The sequence below is a fragment of the Myotis brandtii genome, unplaced genomic scaffold (assembly GCF_000412655.1).
Source record: "Myotis brandtii unplaced genomic scaffold, ASM41265v1 scaffold363, whole genome shotgun sequence".
NCBI classification, from domain to species: Eukaryota; Metazoa; Chordata; class Mammalia; order Chiroptera; family Vespertilionidae; genus Myotis; species Myotis brandtii.
This window is the reverse complement of record NW_005363938.1, coordinates 5,351,443-5,366,798: the sequence shown is the minus strand read 5'-3', so window position 1 is coordinate 5,366,798 and position 15,356 is coordinate 5,351,443. Positions and strand designations below refer to the sequence as shown.

At 46.2% G+C, this 15,356-nt stretch overlaps 1 protein-coding gene across 3 annotated transcripts in view; it reads right to left on the bottom strand.

Annotated features, from left to right (window-relative positions):
• CALN1 (calneuron 1) overlaps positions 1 to 15,356 on the bottom strand; it is a 425,613-nt gene that overhangs the window by 288,935 nt on the left and 121,322 nt on the right. For all 3 annotated transcript variants that reach the window (XM_014544450.1, XM_014544451.1, XM_005872043.2), the window contains one exon: positions 4,778 to 4,902. In XM_014544450.1, the coding sequence (XP_014399936.1) occupies positions 4,778 to 4,902 (125 nt within the window). The remainder of the gene's footprint in view (positions 1 to 4,777; positions 4,903 to 15,356) is intronic.

Here is a 15,356-nt window from a genome sequence, read left to right as displayed (position 1 = left end):
GCAGCTGATCGATGTTTCTCTCCCATCGATGTTTCTAACTCTCTATCTCTCTCCCTTCCTCTCTATGAAAAATCAATAAAATATATTAAAAAAAAAAAAATACTCCCAAAATATATGTGTGAGCACATCACCAGGAATAGTAATTTTGAGATATGTCCACATGTCAGAGCCTGAGGAGAACTTCCACTAATTCCCCACTAATTCCAACGCTGATGAAACTGGGGAAACACAACTCCCACCCCGAGAACCACAGCGGCCCCCGGGAAGGAAGGCTTTCACTCACCACCACTGTTTGTTCTTGCCAGGGACCCAGAGGCTACAGTGGCCATCAAAGCAAGCAACTGTTTCCATGGTGATCTATTCCCCAACCCAAACCCACCTCGGCAGCACCCCTTTTCTAAGCTCCTTTAGAAAACACCCCTCTGAGAGTAAGCAGAGCCAGGGGTTGGTGCGACCATCCTGGATCACTGGCAGGGCAGATGAGAAGCAGAATGTACCTGGGGTCACTGACTGCTGTGTTCCAGTTTGGGAGCAGGAAGGAGAGCAGGAGAGGGAAGGACAAAGGCTGATGTAATTCTGTGGCACAGGGAACCAACCCAACAGTATGGGCCATCAAGATCCCGCTTCTGCCCTGCAGCCCTGGACGAGATAGCTGCATGTCTTCTAGAAACAGGGCTCTCTAGTCTAGGGCTGGAAAGGGGAAAATTTTCCCAGATCTGGGTAAAGTGAAGATAGAACAGAGAAGGCTAAGGAGTCATTATAAACCCTGCTTGCTCACAGTCCCTGGCCCTACAAAGAACAATAATGGTTGAATCACAAAGCAGAACAGAAAAAAGCAAAAGGGACCATATAAAAACAGCTTCTATTGCAAAATAAAGACAGCATTAGGCTAGATAAAAAGGCTTTATATATACACATGTAAATTATGTATATATGTAATATATACATGGATATTACATGGGTACATACATTATATTAATATACATTATATAAATTATTTTAAATTTTATAATAAATAATTTAAAATTTGTAAATGACAGTAGACAACTAAATCAATGTTGTAGAAAACACACTCAAGAAGGAATGCAGACTGCAGAGGTGCAAAAGAGAAAAATAATGTGAGAAGAGATGGGTAAAGTGAAAAACGAATGAAAATCTAGCATTAAAATGAGAGGCATTCCTGAAGAACAAACAGAAATAATAACCATCAAAGATGTGAAAGCAAATGAACCTAAGCTCAAAGGAAGACTCGAGACAGTAATCCAAGGGGCTGACACTGTTACTGACAAAAATCATGTGAAATACCTACACCCAGACATTTCATAGCTGCTATGAGGAAGCCCTGAGGAGAGCACACCCTAGCACAGCTGCTACAGAAGGGGACACTGGATTAGACACTGATAGCCCCAAACTGGAAACCCAAATATCCATCCTGAATAGAATGGACATAGAAATGGGGTCATAGTATCAATAATGGAATACCATATATTAATGAACATGAATGAACTTCTGATAGCGGCAATTTTAGTTTAAGATTAAGATAGCATCACAAGGCTATTCAATAAATAGCATTTCAAAAACTTTTTTTATTATAATTCATATGTCTAATAAAACTTCACATGACACCCTGTAGAAGTGCAAGAGACTGCTAATGAATATACATGAACTCCCTGGGTATACTGCAAACTCTTTGGGGAGAGACAATGAATATTATGCCTATTTTATTTCTTCCTCCATCCAGAAAGCACTTGGGTAAGCATTCCTGAAATGAATGAATGAACAGGAATGAACAAAGGAATGAATGAATGAATGATTGTCTCAACCGATTCATCGTGGCTGAGTTTGCTTGTTGGGTGATGCTCAACTCCAGTCTGGCCAACTTGCAGCAGCTTTGCACTATTTCCTCCTGAGCTTTGTGTAAAGAGAAGAAACAGAAACTTTCCAGAGTGAATGGCAGCTGGAGATGGCGTGCGTGGAGAGAGGCTCTTGTCCTGCCTGTTCTCTGTGGGGACCCACCCAGGGACTGGGCTCCTTTGACCTTTACCTTGAAGGAAAGGGGCATTCTGTTCCTGGTGATAAGCACCAACCAACCTATCCCCATGGTGATCCTGAAGCAGGAGGCTGCAGGGTGAGGAGGGGGCGAGCAGAAAGTGAGGGTGGTACCCAACTAGTGTCTGCACCAGAGTTAGCCGGACCACAAGGGATGCTCCACTGTCCACCAGTGTCCAACACATCAAGTGCCTGTGCAACACCGCGAGACCTCTGAGAATAGATGAGTGGCCTCGAACAGCAGGACTGAGGACAGCTTGACAGGAGGCAGCCCCAAGAGAACAGCAAGCAGGCAAAGGCTCAGAGACCTCGGCTCCCTGAAGCACCAGCAGCAGTCACCCGGACCGATTCTTGCCAGCTGGTTTTCAGACCTTGCTCCCCAGCTCTAAACTCAGTGCACATCTGCACAGCCCTGCCCGAGCCCCACGATGCTCATAAGAAAGCATGAGCAGTCATAACTCAGGGGTCACCTTGGCAAAAAACAATGAAGTAGAAGAAATCTTCCATCAGAAAATACATGGATTACCCTCCTGAAGGACAAAGGCAGCACCTTCACCAGCGCCCTCAGGTCCTGAAGTCCCGCTTCCTTCCACCAGGGCTTCCCTCCTGAGCCTGCCCATCTGAACTACTAGAGTCACTCCCTGCTCATCTCGCCTGCTAAGAAGGAGCCTTTCTTTCTTTTCTTTTCTTTTCTTTTTTTTTTTCATTGATTTCAGAGAGGAAAGGAGAGGGAGAGAGAGACAGAAACATCTTTGATGAGAAAGAATCATTGATCATGCCTCCTGCACGCCCACACTGGGGATTGAGCCCTCAACTGGGAATCGAACCATGACCTCCTGGTTAATAGGTCAACGCTCAACCACTGAGCCACGCTGGCTGGGCAGAAGGCACCTTTCAGCCCTGCCCAGCTGCCTGGCCCTGGGTGAAACAGCTGGTGAACTCTGATGTTTGCCCAAGAACATGCAGGGTGTTGCAGCCAGGTGCTCAGAGCAGGGAACAGGGCTGAAATCTCACCAGCCATCCTCTTGAAAGGCCGCACCCAGAGGTGGCCCAGATTTAACAAAAACAAAACAAACAAACAAAAAAAAACGCCTTGCTCTGAGAAGTGTTGGAGAAATCATCTCTTGGTTATTTGCAAGGTTGGGTGGCAGACGGAAAGAGGAAGGGAAGTGGAAAGCAGGATCTGGGACAGCCACAGGGGATCTTCAAACTTCATTTGGTTAGTAATCTCGCATCTTTGAGAGTTGCCGGTTCTTGGCCTCTGTTCAGCAAAACCCACTCAGGGGGCTCCTGCTAACTGACAAACCCAGGGGACCTACACAAACACACGTGCAAACCCGCCAAATCAATGCACCACCTGCCCTCATCTCCACTGGGGGCCGACTCCTCGGGGTGTGGGGGAGCCTGAGCCTCACCTCACCTGCCCATCGCGGCCAAAACTAATGAAGGCTGGGCTCCCGTCACAGGCAGTTAGGGCTCTCTTGCATGCATCTGTGTCCTGCATCTGACTGTTCTCTGGCCAACTGAAGGCCAGTAGAGCTAAGAGTCCTGCTGTCCTCTCGGGCCACCACTCTGTCCAGACCACAGTGAGCAGCTGCTGCCCTAAGGAGCCTGGCCTTGCCCACTCGCTCTGACATCCCAGCCTCCTCTGGACCCAGCCCACCCACCTCTGCCACTCCACTGCTTGCTCATGCAAATAAGCAAGCCCCTAGGGAAGCATGCCAACAAAATAAACAAGGGCAGGGAAAGTTATCACACGGCCCCATCCTTCGATTCCCTCATCTGCTGCAGATCATGAAGCAAGTGTGGCTTCCCTGGCCCCGCACTGAATCTTCCCACCTTCCCCGGTGAAAAAGGAGCGCAGAGAAGGCATGCTGGCTCGGACCATTACACTTAAAAGCAAAGATGGGAGCCATCTGGGGTAATTTCGGCTTCTCTCTTTTAGAAAATAAATTAGTAGACTTCGTGTTTTAAAATGTGTTACAAGGAACACAGCATTCCAAAACACTGGGAAAAAAACGATTCTGGTTTGGCCTCAGCAGATGTAGCACCTAGGCAAACATCTGGCTGAATCAACCTAATTCTCTATTCCAGAAAATAATTCCTTCTCTCTTGCTTTAATTTTCTTTTTATCGGGGGTTGGTTTACCAATGGGGACACAACAGGGCAGTGTCCCAGGACGAAGTCAGTCACTGCGTTCTCAGGTTTTTTCCCATCCCTCATTCTGCCCTGAATACTCAGGGCTGAACTGTGTTACGAAGGAACAGAGGCGATAAAAATTATCGCTGTCCACCTCGACGCAGCTTCCAGACAATTTCTCAGCTGGGCAGGATTCAAAGCACATGGCCACACGTCAAGAGACAGCCATTAACAAGGCTTCACCCTCCCCCACAGCTGGGCCCCAGCGTAAATGACAATATGGGAACAGGAAGACACCGTGTGTGACAGAGATTCCATAAACTGCAAAATACACTTGGGGAGTTGAAGGCTATCCTCCCAGTCAGTAGCCAAGGAAACGGAACTATCCACCATCGATCTCTCAGGCCTCGAGGTCCATCCCACACAAAGAAGTCCTTCGGGCAGAATTTACCTCTGAACTCTTTCCCGTCCACCACAGTCAGACGGGGCCACAACTGGTGGCCAGAGCCTGGCCCTTTCACCTGAGATGCACAATAGCCCCAAGTGCCTCTCCGGATGGCTAAGCTCCCAGACGGGGCGGGCTCCTTACCATCGAGCTCCTCCACGGAGATATTTGCAAGCTGCTCGCTGTCGCTGCCAGCAGAGAGAGACCGGTTGAGGTAATTCCCCTTGTACAACAGGCCAGCGGTCACATGGTGGAAAGGCATCTTCTCCCTGTTCACGGGAGGAGGGAAGCGAGAGAAAAAGACATCGTCAGTCACTCCTCCTTTCCGTCCTTAAAGGACCACCCCGGCTTTCCCATGGCCAGTGTTATCTTTTACATAATAACATCTCTAGAGGGGAAGTCAGAAAACTCCGGGGTACCCAGGGCTGAACAAACCCTACAGGGACTCAAGATCTAGCCCTTCCTCCACTGTATGTCTTGCGTCATTGTTCCCACTGAATTATGAATTTGAAGCGAGTTGTCCCTGCAGACTGTGGGACACCCTGTCATCACCAAGCTGTCTCCGTACAAACAGGAACACCCTCTGCTCCTCTCCCTCGCCTGACACCCTCTTTCTCAGTTCTCATAAGACAGGACTGCGCACCCCAGAAATGTCGGGCTGCCCAGGGTCTGGATGTCTTGGCTGGGGACCTGCAGAGGTCCAAGGGTTTCACTTTTCCCAGGCAAAGCAGGCATTCCACTCACACAGCACTCCAAGCAGGGGGAATGAGCGGCTCTAAGTGAATATGCATACCAGTGTGCACCTTTGAGGAGCGGCCCCCACGCCCGACTCCCCCGACTCGCACCTGCCCTACTATAAAGGTGAGTGACATCTCAAGGTGTCCCAGAACTAAGCAGCTTCCAGCCCTCTCGGGGAAATGAACTAATGCAGTGGTTCTCAACCTTCTGGCCCTTTAAATACAGTTCCTCATGTTGTGACCCAACCATAAAATTATTTTCGTTGCTACTTCATAACTGTAATGTTGCTACTGTTATGAATTGTAATGTAAATATCTGATATGCAGGATGGTCTTAGGCGACCCCTGTTAAAGGGTCATTCGACCGCCAAAGGGGTCACGACCCACAGGTTGAGAACCGTTGAACTAATGCATCCCTCTACCCCCAACTAACAAACCCTCCACGCAAAGCTGCTCTGCCCAGATGACCACCTCCACTGGGCCTCAGAAGTCCCCCACAGTGCAAGGCAGGCCAGAGGCTCCAGGCAAAGGGAAAGGGGAGGGAAAGGCGTGTGTTGAGAAGGAAAGGGCAGGTACAAAGGATAAAGAGGAAAGGCAGTTAGAAAGATGGGCCCTCCCAGGCAGAAAGGGCCCAGCTCTGTCACAGTGAGGGAGCCACTGAGCATGTCAGGCTCTGCTTCCCCATCTGGAAAGGGACTAAGAGGACTAATAAACCACTGAGTGGAACTAGAGAATAGGTAGGAAGAACAGGGAGCCAATTACAGGGTGTGGCTAAAGCACATCTTCTTAGCAGGGCTCCCAGAAGGAGAACTGGGCAGCCCTGGAAGGAGTAATCTCCCCGTCCCTGGGAGCATTCAAGCACAGATGAGGGCCTCCCTGCCAAGGGCTCTGAGGGAGAGGAATGACCCCTTGCTCTCTCCCCACACAGCTATCGTTCTGCATGTAAGTCACTTGTAGAGACCTGTCCAGCACTAAAGCTTGCGTCTGTAGGATAAGCCAGAGTGGCCGGAGCAGCCCCTGTGGCCACTGCTGAGTAACGAGGTATGAATTACAGGAAGAAGCCAACGGGCCAGTCTCTAAGAACGATAGCTCAGGACAGCCAAACCTCGCTGACCCTCGAAACCCACTCAGGGAGAATCCACACTTGGCGATCGTCCCTGCTCATGGGATACCGGAACCAGCACACACCAGGGGTGGGGCTCCTGTCTTCTTTCCCCTGGGACACCACTGGTGACAGGCACAGCTGGACACGACCCTACTGTCCCCAACACAGCAGCAGGTCCTTGCTGGGGCTGAGCACTGCTGACCTAGAGATCAACCAAGTAGACTCCTAAGAGTTACAGGGCTCGCCCAAGAGCACAACACCGGTTAGGGAAAGAATCCTTTCCAGAACACAAGCCTCCTAAGTGCTGTTTCGACGAAGCAGCCACAGCTGAGCTAAGACATTTCCATCCAGATGTCAAACTCTCGTTTTAAACTCAAGATGTCTAAAAACGAATTAATTATCTTCCTAAAAAATAGGCCACACTTCCTGATTTCTCTATTTCTATCAAAGGTACTTTTCATTCATCATAACAACTGGGACAACTCTCACAAATGCTCTGGGCCCCGAACAGTCAGACAGACCCAGGGCTGAGGCCAGAGCCAGCCGTCAGCCTCCAAACCACGCGAACGCTCTACCGCTCACAAAACACACATCCACGGGCCGATCGTCAACGGCAGGACGCTGGCCGCAAAGCGCGCACACGTTTGCCAAGTATATAATGTACATCTTCGGCTAGTTATAAGCCAGACGTCCCCCTCCCAAGCCAAATCTGTCCTTTCACACAAATAGAAAACAATCATCTTTTTCTGGAAGAACAATTGCCATCTCCTCTTTTCTCCAAGTCAAATTTCAGACTGAACAGGTTGAAAAGCAAGTATCAGACGTATAAGTTAAGGCCACTCTCCCTTTTCCTAAAGCCAATCCGGGTTTGGGGGACCGGGTGCCGTGATTGTCTGACAAAGGACTGCATTCCCGTGGCCCAGGGAGAGAGAAGTCAACACCACTAACACTTCCCGCGTGCCTTCAGCTCCCTCTCAGCACTGGCCCGGGACCCCAGCTGCCTCACCTGCTGTTATTCTGTCATTTCAGTTCTTCGTGAGCATGGGAAGATGACACTGATCTTAGCGAATTTCCCTGCCTGGAGGAGCCCCTCTCCGATCAGTACCAGCCCTGGAAACATCCCTCCCCGTTTCATCACTCATCACTCTAGTTTCCAAGCATTTTGTAAATATCTTCCCTTTATCGCCTTTTACCTGGACGTCTGAAGCTTTGCATCTGACACACACATTTTTGCAGCTGCATAACAAAGTTATACGCAAACGAACATACCCAAGCCATGTCCCAGTACAGCACATAATAAACAGTGAGTACTTGGCAGAAAAAAACACACCACAAAACTGGTCATAACTGAATCCTATTTGATATGCCAACATAATTTGCTTCTGGAAAAAAGCAGCTTACAAAATTAGGTATATATTCAGTTCCTTCGGTCTCTGCACCCAAAATGTTCAGTGCCTAGTGGGAAAGAAAACATGTGCAATTGAACTATCCATACAGATAAATAAAGTCATGTTCAAAAGAGGGAAGAACATTATTTCAAGTAAGCTAAAAACAGATGCTGCAATTAAGGACTAAATTTCACTCCAAGCCACCTGGGGAAACCCAACCAACATTTTCTCTTTGGCGAAGGAAGAAAAACACACAAGTTCATCGGCAAAGACAAACATGGCCCTGAACTGAAACTTGAAGATGGATCCTTATATGGGGGGCAATGAACACAAAACATATGTAAATATTTTCACGGCAACTTTACTCATTGAGAAATATTATTTAACTGACTTTATCATGTGGACACTTTCTCTGTGGCTTCTGTAAGGCAGTATGACTTCATGTTTAAGAATCAGGACTTCTGCCTGCCCGGTGTGGTTCAGTGGCTGAGCCTCGACCTATGAACCAGGAGGTCACGGTTTGCAAGCACATGCCCGGGTTGTGAGCTCGATCCCTGGTCGGGGCCATGCAGGAAGCAGCCTATCAATGATTCTCTCTCATCATTGATGTTTCTATCTTTTTCTTCCTCTAAGAAATCAATAAAAAATATATATTTTTAAAAATCAGGACTTTTGCAGAAAAAACAGTGTTAGATTTAAATCCTACCCCTGCCTTCAATACCCATGTCAGTAAGTTACTTATCTTCTGTAAGCCTGTTTCCTCCTCTGTAAATGAGGGTTTTGATACACACTGATTAGTGTTTTTATAAATTTAATATAAGGTATGGAAAGCACTGTACTTAGCACCAGGAACATTCTCAATAAATATCAGTAATTATTTGCTAAGGGTTATATGAAACAGGATACAGGGAGAAGAGGAGGTCACGGGTATATCGGATTGAAGATCACACATTCTGGGTTAGGAAGGAGGGCCCGGGAGGACGTGGCAGAGGGTGGGCTCAGAGGGAAGCTGGCTGGCTCCGTGCACCACGGTTCGGAGGGACCAGGTGGGCGAGGGGCTGGGCAGCACCAGGGTTCCCGGTGAGTGGCAAGTGGTGTCAGCAAGCAGCTGGCTGCATCGGCAGGAGGGCTATTTGAATGGAAAGCACAGGAGCTGAAGAAGAGTCCATTTCCCGGGCACCAGGGAGCCTGATTCTCTGGTCACATAATGGACGAGGTGTCCGGGGGTTAAAAATCAAAGGGGTGGTTCCTGTTTTAAGGGTCAAGGAACGGGCACATTTCTTGGTGGAGTAATCAACCAAAGAGCCCCATTCACGTTGACATGAGATGGTGCCCTTCAGCGAAGGTTAATTTTATGTGTCAACGTGACTGGGCCCCGGGGTGCCCAGATATGTGGTTAAATGTTACTCTGGGCTGTCTGTGAGGTTGTTTCTGGATGAGAGGAACGTCCGAGCCACAGACTGAGAACAGCAGGTTGCCCTCCCTGACGTGGCTGAGCCTCAGCCCATCGATGGAGGCAGAGGAGGGAGAATTCATTCTCTCAGCTGGGACACTGGTCTTCTGCCTGGACTGGACCTGAGGCTCGGACTGGAGCTAACACCATCATTTCTCCTGGGTCTCCAGCTTGCCAGCTGCAGACTGTGGGCTTCTCCGCCTCCATAACCATGTGAGCCAATTCCTTACAATAAATCCTTCTATATTCACATCCATCCTATTGGTTAGGTTTCTCTGGGGAACCCGGACTCACACACCTTCCATTTTTCTCTCTGGGGCACCAAAGGCCCATGCATATTACCAGAGGCTGATATTGTTACTACGGACAAAGAGGGTGCCAAAACACAATCCTGCGGGGCCCCTACAGCAGGGCCCCTCGGTGTGCTCTGTGGACCACTGCCAGGCAGACACGGCCTGCGGCTGGTCTGCAATGAGCTCCTTTCAAAGTGGAGAGACCACTTTGAAATGTTTATTGCATTGTCCCAACATCTAAGCATGTGACCAGTTGACTTGATTTATCTTTATTTTATTTTTCCAGTAATTCCTTCTTACTGTATTTTACAAAAGTATCCGTCTGCCAAGAACCAGAATTAAAAAACAAAAACGAGTCCTTCCCCGCAATTAGTGTGACAAACACTGCTCTAAAGTACTTCGTTTAAGTTGCGTGGATTCCTGTAATGGACCGCAGAGAGAAGGGAAGGGCTTTGGAAAGGAGGTGCAAGACCTCATCTGAAGCGGGGGCTCTCTGTAGAGAGAGAGCCTAGAGTGTGCACAGAACGCTTCACAAGAGTTCCTAATTACCAGACACACAAGGGCCAACATGGGCCCTGCATTCTACAAGTTAAAGAGCCTCACCAACCCAGACAGGGTCTCTGCCAAACTCCCCTAGAGACACTCGTGAAGGCACACAAAACTAATGCTGTTCCTGACAGGTGCAGAAGGAGTTTCCATTAAGTCTGCACAGTTAGCATTAGCATGACAATCAGTGGCGGACCCACACTTTGAATTCGGAAACTAAATAATAGAGCCAGATAGTAAAGGGATCAGAAGAGGTTTTTTGCTACCCAGATTCTTTCTGTTCCATTTTCTGGTGGGGATGACCATCACCCTATAATTGAATTTGCTTTTTCGAAGTAGCCAGCGTCAAATCCCCACTGTCCTTAGCACCAGTGTGGAGCAGCAACCCCCTTCTCCTGACTACTCATACCTACCAATATGCAACACAGCTAAAAATGAAAGGGTCAGCCCTGGCCGACTTGGCTCAGTGGATAGAGCGTTAGCCTGCGGACTGAAGGGTCCAGGGTTCAATTCCGGCCAAGGGCACATGCCTGGGTTGTGGGCTTGGTCCCCAGTGGGGGGCGTGCAGGAGGCAGCCGATCGGTGATTCTCTCTCACCATTGATGTTTCTATCTCTCTCTCCTTCTCCCTTCCTCTCTGAAATCAATAAAGAAATATATTTAAATAAATAAATAAATAAATAAATAAATAAATAATAAAAATGAAAGGGTCAGAGGCATGGGCCCTGCACATGAAGATGTGAAAATGTGCTGCAGGCAAAGGTGTCAATGAGAAGGACCCTAGGAACAATGACCTATGAGGACATCCGGTTTTTCATGTATTGCTTTTGATTACGAAAGAATAGCAGACCTCAGATACCCCAGAAATGTACATCTCCTCCCCAGAGTCCAAGAGTTAAGTCATGGGGACAAGAAGATCCAGCAGAGATGCACTAGACACTGGGTACTTGGCTGAGAACTTATAAAACGATTGTGTTCCCTTATTAAGATCCAATTGGCAAACAAGGTTTGGACAGAGCTCAAATCAGACAGGAATGAGTAAGCAAAAGACACCACCAATGTAGGGTCTGTATAAAAGTTCTGCAGCATTAGAGGGGGAAGCACTTTCAAGAATGTAAGCAAAAAAGCAATAATATGAGAAAGAAGACAATTTTACAAAGTTTCTGGTGATGTCCTTCAAAACAAGTTCAGAAAGTGGTGTGTCGATGAAATAAGAATGCGCATGCATAAGGAAATGTCAGGGTAAGGTGAGGAGATACCGAGTTAAAAAGAAAAGAGAGCTTGCTAAGAGGCAAGGTGATTTGGAAAAGGAGCAGGCCTTTGCAAAGCAAAGAACGAATCCAAAAATAGTAGCAGAATGGAAATCGACATTAATGGCAACAGTGTTTCAAAGCAACAGAAAATTCAGCAAATAACATAAGGCATCCATGGACCCACCAACCAGATGGAACACCGGCTAATATACTGCCTTACTTGCTTTAGATTTTTTCAAAGAGACAATGCATTACACATGGAAGCCCTGCCCACTTATTCTATTCCTCCACCTCCTTCCATCCACTGTGACAACTCTATTCTGGAGTGGAATGTATCCTTCCAGTCTGTGTTTTTAAATTTTCCTACATTTGGATGTAACTGTATAGAATATATTATAGTATTGCTGTATATAGCTTTAAATTTACATCAGTAATATCACACCATACATATGCTTTTGCAACTTGCACATTGCACTATTCGATTTTAGGGACTTATCCAAATTCATACATATACACCTAGTTTAACTGTCCCATAGTTTTCCTTTTTTTAACTGCTCCATAGTTTTCCATTGTATACATATATTGCAATTTACCTGTTACCCAATGGAAAGAAAAAGCATTCTGCAAGGAATAACTTCCTGTGTCTCTCCTTGTATACATATGCAGAAACTTCTCTAGCCTCTGTACTTAGGTTAAATATTACAGATTTTGCCAAGTTGCTCCAAAGTGGTTGGAATTGTTATATACTGCCACATAAAAAATTACCCCTGAACTTAGTGACTTAAAACAGCAGACATTTATTATCGCACAGTTTCTGTGGGTCAGGCATCAGGAGCTGTTTAGCTGGCTTGTTCTGGTTCAGGAAGTTGCAGTCAAGACATTGACCTTCAGAAGGCATGTCTGGGGCTGGAGGATCCACTTCCAAGATGATTCACTCACTTCGCTGTTCATAAAACGTCTAGCTTCCTTTGGGCCCCTCCAGACGCCTGCTCACGTGTTCTTATTACATAGCAGCTGGCTTTTCCCAGCCAAGTGACTCAAAAGGCAGAAGGAGGGGACTTTTATGGCGTGGTCTCCGAAATCACACATGGTCACTTTCAACACACTCTATTCATTAGAAGCAAGTCACCAAGTGCAGCCCACACTTAAGGAATTAGGCTCCACCTATTCACACCTGGAGTATCAAAGAATTTGTGAACATATTTTGAAACCATCATCGTGGTTGTGGCAATTTGCAGACCCACCATAATTCTAACAGCATGTCTTTTTCTCCACAGCCTTGCCAACACTTGGTATGATCAGACTCTTCCATTTTTCTTAATCGGATCTCCTTGATTGCTAGTTTGGGCATCTTGTTGCACAGTTTGGGCCCATTCTGATTTCCTCTTCTATAAATTTGCTTTTCATCTTTATCTACTGGGTTGTTTATCATCTTAGGATTTCTTTGTTCTTCCATGGTATAGCTGTCCAATATTTCAGTTCAACCTCACTTTTAAACCCCCCAAATTAGTCATTACTGTTGTTGTAGTTGTTGTATTTGTTACATCTTACAACCAACACTTACCTAGACTTTTCCACAAGTTTAACTATTTCTCTGCTCATTGTTGCTTCTTGCCGGGCACTCTCTCCTGGGTTCAATTCCCTTCTTAATGAGGGGAATTTAGTAATTCTTTCATTGAGGAACTGTAAGTGGAAATCTTTTTTAAGTCTTCGTCTTTTAAAGTCTTTATTTCAATTTCATTTGAATTGTAGTTCTACTTGGCAGAGAATTATAAATTTATTATTTCCTTGGTACTCTGAGGATATTTTGTACCTGATGAGAAGCCTAGTTGTTGTTCACCTGTGAAGACTCATTCTGGACAATTCTAAGTCTACCTTTCCAGATATAAGCTCTCTCCCAATCTTTATAATCTCTCTTTTGTAAACTCTTATTAGATGTAGGTTGGATCTCTTCATTCAAGCTTGGTACTCTTGATTGGTTCATTCAACACCCATTCCTACTCCATTGATGAAGAAGCTGAAGAGGTAATATCTGCATTTTTTAGACTCTCTTGCTACAAGAGTTCTAGATGAGGGTTGGCTCGCATATTCAAAAGCACTTGCACAAGTTTGGAATATAGACGTGAGATGAAAGCAGTAGTGTACTGGTAAGTGTTTACCAACTGGGGGGTCTCAAAAGAAGTCTTGATTTGCAGCATTTGCCCACTTCCATGGTGTAAATACTCCCAAGTGGCCAATTCCAAGCTACCAGCATGATGTCACTGAACAGGGATTAGGAAGAGCTGTGCAGAAGTATACCAGGACACCACTGTACAGTATTTCCACCATACACTGCCACAGATCATAGGTAATAAAATGCGGTCAAATAATGAGGAAGAGACAGCTTTTTTTAAATTTATTACCTTTGTTTTTAACGTAACTTAATTGTAAGCTTATGCTTTATTTAGGAATGTGAGTTATATTTCACTTATGTAAGAATGGCTGCATTCATGAACCTGCTATTAACATTCCTGATAATTTAACAACTGGCTTTCACAGGCTGATATGCACTGGCTCACTGGATGAAGGCCTTTTTCCCGACCACTTCTGGCTTTTCCTGTAGCAACGTTACATTGTCCACTCTCCAGCTCCCGGGCTGTGAAGAAGCAGTCATGGTAACGGTAGCAAGAACAGTAATGGCTTCTGACTCTTCAGAGCACAGCTTTGAGAGCTCATTCTTTGTGGGGGGAGGCGGGGGGTCAAGAGGAAGGTGCAGGAGCAGCAAGCATACTTCAGTGGCCATCTCTGTGTCTCCTCTTCTTTCCTTTCACATTACGTTGTTTTACTAGTCAGAGTGAAGTCAGAAAAACAGAGCCCATGTCAGGTAATTCAGTAAAAGGATTTAAAACAGTGAGCTATCTCCTGCAGGGTTAGAAGGGCTGAAAAGCCCCACAGAGGATGGTGAGTGGAATGAGCAATAGCAGAAAGTGGTTCCCATGCCTAGTCTGGAGGGACATGTGGAGAAGGTGGCATTACCAGAACCTCAAAGTTGGGGTGCCCAGAAGAAGCTAGAATATTGGTAGGGGCTGCCCATCAGGAGCTGGAACCATGGAAGGAGGGCCTCCGCTCTGCCAGCATCCAGCAGGATCCTGACCGAGAGGCACTGCAGGAGGCAGCTGTCCAGGGCAGATAGAGGCGGGAGCCTCTGTGTCTATCCCCGCCTTCTCATCGCCTGTGGTTGCTACCCTTTGGCCAGGGAATCTGGAAATACAGCTTGCAAGGATGGGTCCCTGCAAGGCAGAGTGGAACAGGGGGAGGGAGAAGGATGATATATAAGGAGCAGGCAAATGACTGGCAGAGTGACACATTTAAATCTTGTTATATTTAATCCAGCATTTCTGTGTTTATAGCAGGAAAAGAATCCACAGTAGCTTAGTGGTCACACTGGCAGAACTAGATATCCTTGTGACATTTTTTTAATTTCAAAGATGAGGAAAAGTCCTCTGAGCATCCACGTAGAAAATACAGGTTCCCCACAAAGGAGCAAACTAAACGGGTCTCAGAACAGCAAGCAGCTTCCCGCTGCTGCCTTTAAAGCATCCCTTAAAGTAAAATGAGTAAAGGACTTTAAAAGTTCAATTATGGAGAAAGACTTTAAGGCAAAAGAAAAGTTCTAACTGCAAAACAATTCAAAATAAAAAGCACTGAACTACAATGAAAGTCATTTCATGTTTTAAAAGGGTACAATCCAAAATGATATATTAGTCACAAATCCCTGTGAGTCATATTTCATATTGCTTTAAAGTAAAAACAATTTCAGCATAAAGAAAAACTGATTAAAAAGTGAGGATAAAAATGAATGAAGACTTTAATGAGAAAAAATAAAAACAAAGAGGATATGAATAATGTACACATTTTTCTGTGAAGGCTGAGTGAGTGAGTGTGTGTGTGTGTGTGTGTGTGTGTGTGT